This window comes from Pecten maximus, chromosome 18, assembly GCF_902652985.1.
Source record: "Pecten maximus chromosome 18, xPecMax1.1, whole genome shotgun sequence".
NCBI classification, from domain to species: domain Eukaryota; kingdom Metazoa; phylum Mollusca; class Bivalvia; order Pectinida; family Pectinidae; genus Pecten; species Pecten maximus.
The window spans coordinates 5,025,675-5,037,933 of NC_047032.1; the positions used below are offsets into that span (position 1 = coordinate 5,025,675).

The 12,259-nt window shown below is 33.7% G+C and overlaps 1 protein-coding gene across 6 annotated transcripts in view; it reads left to right on the plus strand.

Moving 5' to 3' along the window:
• The window catches only part of LOC117316434 (transcription factor GATA-4-like), a 30,026-nt gene extending 19,265 nt beyond the window's left edge, over positions 1-10,761 (plus strand). For 4 of the 6 annotated variants that reach the window (XM_033871009.1, XM_033871010.1, XM_033871012.1 and 1 more), the window contains 5 exons: positions 2,406-2,578; positions 2,912-3,022; positions 6,045-6,170; positions 6,677-6,779; positions 8,829-10,761. In XM_033871009.1, the coding sequence (XP_033726900.1) occupies positions 2,406-2,578; positions 2,912-3,022; positions 6,045-6,170; positions 6,677-6,779; positions 8,829-9,178 (863 nt within the window). In that variant the 3' untranslated portion in view covers positions 9,179-10,761. Of the gene's footprint in view, positions 1-2,290; positions 2,350-2,405; positions 2,579-2,911; positions 3,023-6,044; positions 6,171-6,676; positions 6,780-8,828 lie in introns of all 6 variants that reach the window. The other 2 variants (XM_033871015.1, XM_033871014.1) reach the window with 2 other exon arrangements.
• The last annotated feature ends 1,498 nt before the right edge of the window (positions 10,762-12,259 follow it).

Here is a 12,259-nt window from a genome sequence, read left to right on the forward strand (position 1 = left end):
AGATTTCGTCATATACAATAAACAAAATAAACAAAGACGTCCGTAATAATCATTGACTCTCAAAAGCTGTATACCATTGAATAAACGTTCGAGGTCCGGTTTGGTTAATATTAATTTTATTTTACAACGATTGCCCTGATGGTAGCCAGCGAAATGTCTTACTATCGGAGTAAACCTGAGTACCCGGAGAAAACCCGAGTGGTCGGCAGGTGAACCAATACTTTTCCTCATTCAGCCGGTTTTGTCATGAGTGACATCGGGAAAAGCTGTACATTATACATGTATAAGTGAATGTATCATAAATATTTCAATAGTTTATACGTGAGAAATTTAATACTGTTCAATTAGATTTCGGTAAGTAATGAGAAGGACCATATGTACAGTAAAAAAGTTTTACAGCTTAATTTACTTAACCTCTCACGTGCTAATTAAAGGGTTAACCTAATTTTATTGTAAGTAATCCGATGTTTTACATTGAGTGGAAACAAATCCCGTGATACCTCGTAAATTATCGTCTCACGAGACGTCGGCGCCACTCCGACCACAAGGAGATTCTAATTGGAAAAACCGGTTGATGAATTGGGTTCCGCCTCGCCTCAAGTCAAGGGTTATGAAAGAATTTAATGTATTAATTATATCATTAGACGGCCTGTGTTATGTTTCGTGTTCGGGTAATGTATAACAGTATATAAAAAGAAAAGTAAAAAAAAATCTTGGAAATAGTCGTAAATTTTCGGTATTTCTCTTGTTAGGGGGAGGAAATTTTGCTCGCACAAACCTAATTATATAAACGTCGTCCCGTAAGAAAAGGCGTGACAAGGTAATGGCCAGGCAGGGGGCGGGTGATGTTACGATGAAGTGACGGATATAAAGGGGAAAATATACACATTATATTATTTACGAATTAGGAGGTGACAATTGAAGTTTGGAAAATTCAGCCCATTGTGGTATTAGGTGCTTTGATAGTAGTTTTTTTTTTTATATCTATTTATGTTTTCGGCATGGACGAAAATTTCAAAAGTAAATAAGCACTTTGGTGAACATGTTTTTCAAAACTATATTGATTCTGACGTTAAAGATCTGCTATGTACTGTGAAACGGATGTAAACTATGATAACATTAATCTCGTCAAATGGGAATCTTGACGTAATAGTTAAACGATATACCACGAATTCCGGGGCGATGACCTCAGACAATAATCACACATCAACAATAATATCTATTTATTGGACCTACAGTCAACACCAGTCCGGACATACACATGTGGTTGATATAGCACATCTGGTTAAGATCCGGCTAAACAAAAGGATTTAATAAAAAATGTAACCAAGATATCACAGCAAATTAAGCGCAATACAGATCGTTTGGTGTTTGTTATTTCGTTATGTGTGAGCTAACGATTAAAAAAGAGAAACAACATTTGAAAACTGGGATGGTAGCGTCGCATTAAAACATAAGTTCATCCTCCATAGGACATTGTGTGAGTAGGGCCTGGTACAGTGCTCGTGTATATAATTGTAAGGGATGAATATTGATTACGATTTCTTACATACTGATAAAACCGTTAAAAATAAATAAAGGTATGGGTGAAAACAAAATACCAAAACTGTATCATTGTAAAAACATTAGGACTTTTGTGTTATCTTATTAGGAATATTTGAGTGATCGGTCATAAAAATCAACGGCATGCCGTAAACTTCAATATTTTCTTGTGATGTATGACCTGTCAGATTTCCGGAACTACATGTTATTTATAATTGTTTGTTTATTTTTCGAACTGCTATACAACTTCCGTTTGTTAGTTTTATTATTGTAAACATTAGTTTTTTGTGGCATGTTTTCGTTATGATTTGCGTTCATGTTCGTCGTTTTGTGATGCATGTGGTGGATGCTGATGAGCGAGGTTTTTTCCAATAATTATAACTCTGGGTTTTGTTGACAGCAATATGACGGATAACAGTGATATGTTATATCGGTAAAATAGGGAATTAATTCTAGCAAAAGTATAAAACCTTGTCGTATTGCTTCAAAAATTGTTTTGAAAAAAAAAAATCTATTTTGCATGTATGCAATACTACTGCTGCCCTCCTCACTCAAACATTTTAGACTTAACGATGATTTCTGATAATTAACAAAGTATAGACTTATTTTTCTTTATTATTTTTTTTTTGTAACATTATACCGATATTTTTATTTTTAATATACAGCTTCCTGACTTTAAACCTTTGATTTCTTTTCTAACTTTGCATGCGCTTGACTTTTTGTGACAAACTGTTGTTTCTCTATATAGATCCCACGAAAACGCTGCCCGGAATGATGTACACCCCAGAATATTCCACATTATCTTATGTAAGTATACAATAAAATTTATACAATTATATTTTCTCTTCTCATGTCCCACCCAGATAACCAGGACTATTTTGCGGATTTGGAAGGGCGGGAATGCGTCAACTGCGGAGCAATTTCTACACCGTTATGGCGACGGGACGGGACCGGGCACTATTTATGTAACGCATGTGGACTCTATCACAAGATGAATGGAATAAACCGTCCCCTCATAAAACCCCAGAGGCGATTGGTTAGTCTCACAACTTTGAAATATTTCAAATCTGCTTTCTTTGTAACATGTTTGTTCGTTTTCACAAAAACAAAAACATGTTTGCATATAGATATTTGGACCAAAAAGAAGTAGGGAACTCAAATCGAAAACAGGGAGCTTGATTGGATAGATTTCAGACATATATTAGGTTTTTATTTTTGGGGACTTCGCTGTCACAGAAGTTGAGAGGGACTGAAAATTAAACCGCGTGTTATCATGTTATTTGGACGTATTACTTATTTTCATGTCAAAATTGTTCGTGTTTGAAAAGAAACAAAACTTTAATCTTTTGAAATTTTGCCTCCATTTTAGGGAGATTTTGGCGAGCCGTATCCTTCGGGTCCCCAATACCAAACCCCGGATCCTTCTCTGCAGGCTTTTGGGGCGTGGACAACGGGACCCAAAGCTATAGGGAAATCTAGAGTACGTTTTATTTACTTTGATTTTCACGTTTTCTTTTTTGTTTCCCTTAACGTTCATTTACAATGCATTGATGTTTTTGTTTCTGCTCTTCAGTTTCGTTTTCTGTTTATTTGTATAAGTATCGTATATATTCCATATATCATCATATTCTTTTTCTTTCATTCCTTCTTTCTTTTTCCTTCTTACTTTATTCTTTCTTTTTCGTTTGTATAGTCTACTGTTAGCATGTGTTTTGATATATTCTTAGGAAATAGGAGTAAGATTAACAATGGAACATCAAAAGAAAATAATTTTCCCCAGACGACATTTTATTCTTATCTGTACTTATCTAGTGCCAGATGTTCTATTTTGTTTATCGAACCCTCGCTATGGTAAAAAGATGTTATTTTTAATGAAGTGCGAACAAATATGATGACAATATCTGATTTTCACGAGGACGGGTCAAAAAATTAAAATGATTAATTACAGACTTTTCCTGTAAATATTTAGCAAACATTATGTAAACTGATTTATGGACGTTTGTATCCTTTGAAAATAAACAAATACAGACAAGTTTATGTAGAGGAGTGTGCAAGATGTCTTCATATCATCGGGCCTCAATCAAGGGGTTTTTAAAAGCTAAAGGAAAATATATATTGATGGCTTTATCAATTCATCAAATGTCAAAAAGGGCGTTTCCCTGTTAGCTAGATTTTTTTGTATATATACTACGAAATATTGCAAAAAAAAAAAAATAAATAAAAATAATAATAAGGACAATAATAAACACGTTTCCCCGTGAGGTACCTCACAAACGCTGTCATCGTTACTCTTAATCCATCTGTCATCTTACTTCTGATTGGTCGTATTGAGCGTGTGCAGAAGGATAGGACGGATGGGTAACGAAAGACTGCGAGAACATGTTTTGTGGTATACCAAGTATTTTTGTCTGTTTCAGCAAGAAATTAAGTCGTGACGTTTGCCTAAAATTTCGCGCTAACGATGATAGAACCGAGAAGTTTGATGCTTCTTAATTAATAAATAACTGCCTAGTCATCTTTTTATCTTGAGCCATGAAAAGAGGTTTATGTTTATTCTGATTTGAAGAGGCACGTGACAAACAAACGTGTGCATTATCTTAAGACCGATACTGGTATTTCATTTAAAAAAAAAATAAAATCAAAATTAAAAAATTAAGTCTCGACAGTTAGTATTTTCTTGTGGTATATTTGTCTCAAAAAATACTTAGTTTAGTTTCTCGATGGTCACTACTAAACATTAACCAAAAACCTCAATCATTTTTTTTTTTATTAGTTATAATCAGACTGGTTTCGCACTGTTAAAACTGTACTGTATCCACTTAATGACCGAAATTTAAAAAATAAATCCCCTTTAAAAACTATTTACTCATATCTTCATTTGGAAAAAAATGTCATTAGAAAAAAGGCGCATAATGTGCACTTGATTCTCAAAAAATTATTCAGTTGGTAATCAGGTAATTCTATTACAACCGAAACAAATATCGACAATATTACTTAAAGTATTACTGTTCTTTTACCGTGTGATAAACTAGACAAGCACGAACGTAGCGACTTCTGTAGGCTCACCAACTTCGGGGGTGGCTGAGAAAAAATGAATTTTAGACAATATTTCGCATGCCAGCAGTTATTACTGTATACGGGCTATTGACACAGGGCCGTTTATTCTGAACTGCGCATGTCCAAACGTAGCGTGTGTCGTCTACGCTCTTGAAAAATGAAGTAAAAACTCGAACGTGCAGAAGACATAAAGTGCGTTGGCATTTATTTAGAGATTAATTATTATGATAAAAACGTAGAAATTATGAGAAAATTTCTCCATTTTATGAAAACACTCATTGTTCATGTTAAATATCTGCCTTTATCGGTAATGATATCTTTGTAAACGAACGCTATTTTCTGATGATGACGGTGAGAACTCATATTTTCTTAATGTCAAAATTTGCAATTTGATATGCAGATTTCCATCATGGCACTAAATACAGATTTTTATCGTTAGAGGGTAAAAGCGACATTTCACAATTTGTATAAATACATACACACTGTGCTTAACCAACGCGTTACGTAAAGAGATAATTGAAATATTTTTTAAACAAAGTTAAAATCTACATTTCATATACATGAAGCACTGGAAAAGAAAATTGGATCGCAATTTAGCACATCAGATAACGAAATTTATGACGAAACTGCATTAGGTTTTGAAATTTGTGTTACTTAAACTAGCAGCTTTTCTGTGTCTGCTGTATTGTAGACACTCTAGGTTAATACTATGTGTATCTTATCTGTCCATATAAACTATTACTTTTCCGAGCAGCTGGAGTAAAAATCCGGATCTTCAACACTAGCGCCGTTTTTTTTTTTTTTTTAGTTTACACCATTTATAAATATCTTTATATAACGACGTCACTCTTAAATGATAAAACCGATAACATCGAAGTATTTACCCGAACAAGTACCGGAAGGTTTCGGAGGTGGTCCTTGTGATTAAATGATAAATCTCAAGTGGATTCGAAAGAGACCTCAGATAAATCTTACCACGTGACGTGGATTTATTTTTTGTAAGATTATCTCTGTTACCGTTGACGCCATGTCATGAACAGAAATACGTTTTGGTCAATTTTGATTATTGTTTTGACTGTAATACTAAAATAAAATGTCAGAAATCTTACCGATAAATTAACCCTATTGAGATTTTTGTATCGCCGATTGTCTAATATGAAGACTGAAGTCGTGTCAAAGCTAAAAAACGCTATGATATATAAACATAAAGACAAAACGTTTAACCAAACAATATCAATAGTTCCATCAACATTATACAAATTAATACTGGACGTTTTCTTCGATTTCAAATTGTTTATCTATTACAGTAAACAGTTTAAGTCCATCACGTTCTTATAATCCCTATATATACCCAGATGTTTACGAAGTACGAAATGAGGTCATATTTGTTCGCTTTGAATTCGTTTACTTGTTATATGTAAATATGATATTGTTTCTAATTTTAGTCCGCCTCTCGTCGGGTTGGATTGTCATGCGCAAACTGTCATACGACAACAACTACGTTATGGCGTCGTAATAATGAAGGAGAACCCGTATGTAACGCATGCGGACTGTACTACAAACTTCACGGGGTAAGTCGGGAGGAGTTCATCAACAAAAGGAAGCAAACACCAAATATACAAACGATTTGTAAAATTTATTTCAAACTCATTAAAAGATTTAGATAATGACAAAGTTTCTTTTTAAATGTACAAGCATGATTGGTAGCTTTGTTTTGTAATTCTCGCTAAATTGCTTATTGCCCGTTAGTATTTTTGCTTTAATAAGAATGTTACCACTAATTACTATTCATTTTATTTTAAAATTTATTTATATAAATATTTATTTAAGTGCTGGCTACTTTTTGTAACGGTGTACTTGGGTAGATTTTTGTTGATTCTAATAATTATTTGCTTATTTCAAAATAAATAATCAATCTTCATTTACTTAAAATCATTCCAGAAGTCAATTAAGTGTAATCGGTAGCTAACTCTATGTTCGTACATATTCATTGAATAGTCACATATTTCTATGATCAATAAAATGATTGACAGAAATCGACGACGGTCCTTTAATTACCGACATGTTTTATTTCTAGGTAAACCGCCCGTTAGCCATGAAGAAGGACGGCATTCAAACGAGGAAAAGAAAACCAAAAAGTCTATCAAAAAATAAATCTGCCCCAAAGTCCGAACAAAATGGTGAGTGTTAATTTTTTATTTTTTTTTTTTTTTTTTTTTGTGTATTTTTTCATATATCAACAAGGCTTACCAGTTTGTTTATGTATTTTTTGTTTTAACTTTTGAGTATAACAGTAGTATATTACACCATTTATACGATTAGTGAAACATTATAACTGGTTTACCGTTTTACAAAATATTTCTTTCTTATTTGAACATCTGCATTAGGAATATTAATGATCTTATTTTCATTTTGGTGCTTTTTAAAGCTGGTAGGGTTATCTAGTGGGGACTGCGGTAGTTAACATTTGTTCAGCTGCAGCTTACACCCTCCATATCTCTAAAAGATTCTCATCAGATAGATTAGATTTCGAGAGGAACAATATTATGATAAGAGTAGATAAGACAGAAAATGCTTTCAAACATAGTTTTAGACTTTGAAATTACCTACTTCCGGTTTCGCGACATCATACTCTACCATAAATTGGCTCGTTATGTTTCGACTGCATGTCGGGATACGTTAGAATTAAAGATGTGGCTTGTTTGCACTCCTGCTGGGTGACTTTAAAGCATTTTTCATTAAGGGTATGTGGATCGTCCGACGGGAGCGCTTGTAGCTAATGTACTATATTTGCTGTTATCAGCTGATCAAACAGGGATGGATTGCAAAGGTCAAGCGTCCCCTGACCACGTATCTCATGACCTTATTTTAGGATTGAGATGTTTCAATATTGATTAGTACAAACATATATACCCGGAAGCAGCGATAGATGATTGATATCAGTTTAAATCTGAAACGGTTAATACGTATGACACATTTATCATATAAACCATTTTATTGATGAATAAATTCAACAAATATTCTATTAAAACTTATGCAGGAAATGCATACCGTAAAGCTAGAACTTATTATTTGATAAATATTAGATATTTTAGCATGAGAGAAAATTTATTTCAAAAGAAAACAATCAACAAAGCAATTGTTATTCATAGTAAATCATGAAAGACGGTTTTCATTGCTTAATAATCATGTAGGTTGAAAGTAAATTAGTTATATGTATAATGCTTATGATCCCAAAATTTAAATGTGTTATTCATATGACATTATGCATATTCGTATACAATTTACACACATTCATTGCGCAATGGATCATACATATCCATTATCTTAAAAGAATTATACATCTATTCATTATGTAATAGTTTAATAAATATTCATTATCTAATAACTTTACAATATCTATTTTGTAATCACGTTACACATTTTGAACGTCTGGTGCAACAGAACATACCATTCATTATTTGTGTACCCCATTATATCTAGCATGAAGCCGCGACATATTTCTCTTTTTGTTTAATGTCAGTTCAGGATTTACAGAAATTCTAGAGAGAGAAAAAAACACTGTCGACGGAGCGCAATTTGGCCTGGGTACAATATGTATGGGGTTTTCATAGGATCTGCAAAAGAAATCTAAATTAGACAATCAAGAAAACTATTTAATGTAGTTAGTTGTTAAAATTATCAAATTTTGACACTTTAAAATGATATGAGTAAGTGAGGTCAGCAGTGTTCATTACAAAAGGGTAAATATGATTTTATTAGATCGTCCGAAAACAAATGTTAGCTTTCAATATTTGCAGCCACATGGCTGCAATCGCGAACAATACGGGCTTGTTGGATAATTATTCTTATCTACCATTCGTGGTGCGGCCAATTTAAACCTCCCCTCGGAATACATAAACATTTCTGTGATAAGAAGATCCTGTGGAGTAAATCTATCGAAAAATAATTCGTAATTTCTTTTGCTCAATAGAATGGATACAAATTAAATATTTGAAATTCAAGGCAAAAATTTTAAATGGGATTAAAAAAAATTATTCATCATAATGAAAAAAATTATTTGCCACGAAATGACACGGTAATGACATCATAAGTTCATATGCTATGTAACTATACAGTAAGACAAAGAAAAATACAATCGTTTAAAATATTTTAATATATAAATCATGCAGATATGAAAATGTTTCTTACTTTAATATGTTTTCACGTTTTGCTTCCTTTAATTACAGATATAAAACCTGACCATTCTCCTAACAACAATAACGTCTCCTCTGGTCAGGGTGGACATGTAACCGGAAGCGGAAACGGCACGCCTTCCATGAATGGGACAAACGTCACTGCCCTCCTTGGACCTACATCCGGTGTAACACCACTCACAGCTGTCGGTTCAGAACATTCTTCTCTATCTAGTCCTGTAAATCTAGCCGCAGTTACGCATTATTCTTCACCCTCACCACCTAAGGCAGTTCCTGTCAAGATGGAGTCCGAACTCCATGGACACGGTGGTCACGTGTCTGTTGGTGGCATTCCTCATTCAGACAATTCCAGTTTAAGTACTGTTGCAGTCGGTGCTAATTGATAAACTTTATCCCGGCGTTTATAATGTTTATTGTACACGAGCACGTAATGTATTGAGATGTGACGGACTATGACGAAAGATGTTAGGAGAATAGCGGCAAGAATGAGTGCTGGTTTGAATTGAATTATGTTTTGGAGGTAGACATTGTCGAACATATGATTGGTTGATTCAAAAGTCCTATGAAACATCTCAAACTTTTCGTACGATAATTATGCATTGCTTTGGATCCATACTCAATGACTTTCCATATACTCCAATGAAATCATGTCGAGATTTAAGAGTGACAAAATCCGAATAATCGTGGAAACACGACAGTGTTAATTAATCTTGCTCATCAAACCTTCCATACGATAAGTGGTCTGCTTACCACAGCTCTACCTCAGGTAAAATACGAAACTAAGACTCATTATAGTTTGTGTTCAGTTTTTGTTTCATGAAGTAAAATGTAAACAATTGTTATATTATGTTGTGTTCTCTAAGCAAGTGTCAAAGTAGACATTTCGTTTGGTTGATTAGGACCAGTATTGAATTGAGAAGGATTTATGTTGTAAATGCCAAGGGACATGTTTTGACAATATGAAAGTATTAATTGGTTTGCGAGTTACAGAGATTTTTGTAGATAAATTCCCCTTAATATGTGTGTAAATAACCACAGTTGTTTTCAAATGGTATGAACATGTGATTCTTATATAAAGTATATACAATTGTATATATATGCTTATGATAATAATGTAAAATAAAAATATTTATAAAAGATGTGAGTTATTAGATAAAAACCAATTTTTTTCTTATCCAATTTTTCAGAAACATATATCAAATATCACTTTCTGTGAATAAATTTCACTAAGTCGTGTTATATTAATATATTACAATGAGTATATTTATGAAATTTATTCGCACAATTATAATGGGTATTTGGAAGAGAATTCTTTTGAAATTGATATAAGAAACAGTTTTTACTAAACGTGTTTTTTTTGTGTGGGGCTATACCGAAATATTGCTACAGGTAGAAATTATTTTATGTCATTAAAAAAAAAACTCCCTAAGAAATGACAAATTTTATTTTTTGTATTCAGGAATTCAAACAAAACTTTTTACACAAAGTATTTATTATTGAATATATTAATTAAAGAAAAATATTTCCCCTGCAATGCACATGTTCAAAAACGAAATTCAAATATGATTTCAGAAAGACAAAGTCATATTCTCATAATTATACGGAAATCCTTGCCATATCGTAAGGTTTGGTTGTCATTCAGAACGTGTTGTTCTAGAGATTTTTAATTTATGTCCTGTTTGTGTATTTGCCCATATTTATGTGCCATTTGAGAGAAGTAGTTTCACAGGAGTTTTCTTAGGCCTAATATATTTACAACGAAGATTAGTTAGTACATGATCATTTCTGGGTAAAGTATAAATGAATGCTTTGTAAACGTATGAAAGCGCGTAAGATATTTATTTTTATAACTGTGAATTAGTGCCATAAGCTATCAATGTGTGAAGTGTATTGTAGATTTTTAATGACAATATTGGTTTCGTGTACAGATACAGGTATTAAGTAAACCGGCGACATTTGTTGTAAAGTTTTAACCATATTGCATTTACTTAAATGCAAAGGATATCATCAATACATTGTTCATTACAAAAACTAGCTTTAGACAGTCAAATAGTACGTTTATACCTTTCGATTGAAACATATTTCAATCATATAGGTAAAATACATGTATATTGATACATTTTGAATTTTAAATGATATTTGCCAAAAATTCTTGTAAAATTTTATGATTTCTTGCCTGCTTGGATACTTTATATCTAGGATAACCTGTTTAACAAACCTCAGTGTTATGCATCATGTATAGGAATGATGTGTGAATATATTGTATACATGAGATGAATACCGATTTTATTTCAAGAAACGCATGTTTTAATATAGACATTCATGAATATGTAAATTAAGCATAAGTATGTAAAACTAAATCATGAAAATAAATTTCATGGAAATATGAATCTTGAGTTTGTTGTTCAAGTATTCAGATATATTATTATATATATATATGTATATATACCGAAGTGCAATGATCAAAGATAGATAACACAGTAGTACCATGACCACAGGTAGACATCACAGTACCATGACTACAGGTAGACACCACAGTTCCATGACCACAGGTAGACATCACAGTACCATGACCCCAGGTAGACATCACAGTACCATGACCACAGGTAGACATCACAGTACCATGACCACAGGTAGACATCACAGTACCATGACCACAGACAGACATCACAGTACCATGACCACAGGTAGACATCACAGTACCATGACTACAGGTAACCGACACAGTACCATGACCACAGGTAGACATCACAGTACCATGACTACAGGTAGACATCACAGTACCATGACTACAGGTAGACATCACAGTACCATGACTACAGGTAGACATCACAGTACCATGACTACAGGTAGACATCACAGTACCATGACCTACAGGTAGACATCACAGTACCATGACCACAGGTAGACATCACAGTACCATGAGTACAGGTAAACATCACAGTACCATGACTACAGGTAGACATCACAGTACCATGACTACAGGTAGACATCACATTACCATGACCACAGGTAGACATCACAGTACCATGACTACAGGTAGACATCACAGTACCATGACTACAGGTAACCGACACAGTACCATGACTACAGGTAGACATCACAGTACCATGACTACAGGTAGACATCACAGTACCATGACCACAGGTAGACATCACAGTACCATGAGTACAGGTAAACATCACAGTACTATGACTACAGGTAGACATCACAGTACCATGACCACAGGTAGACATCACATTACCATGACCACAGGTAGACATCACAGTACCATGACCACAGGTAGACATCACAGTACCATGACCACAGGTAGACATCACAGTACCATGACTACAGGTAGACATCACAGTACCATGACCCCAGGTAGACATCACAGTACCATGACCACAGGTAGACATCACAGTACCATGAGTACAGGTAAACATCACAGTACTATGACTACAGGTAGACATCACAGTACCATG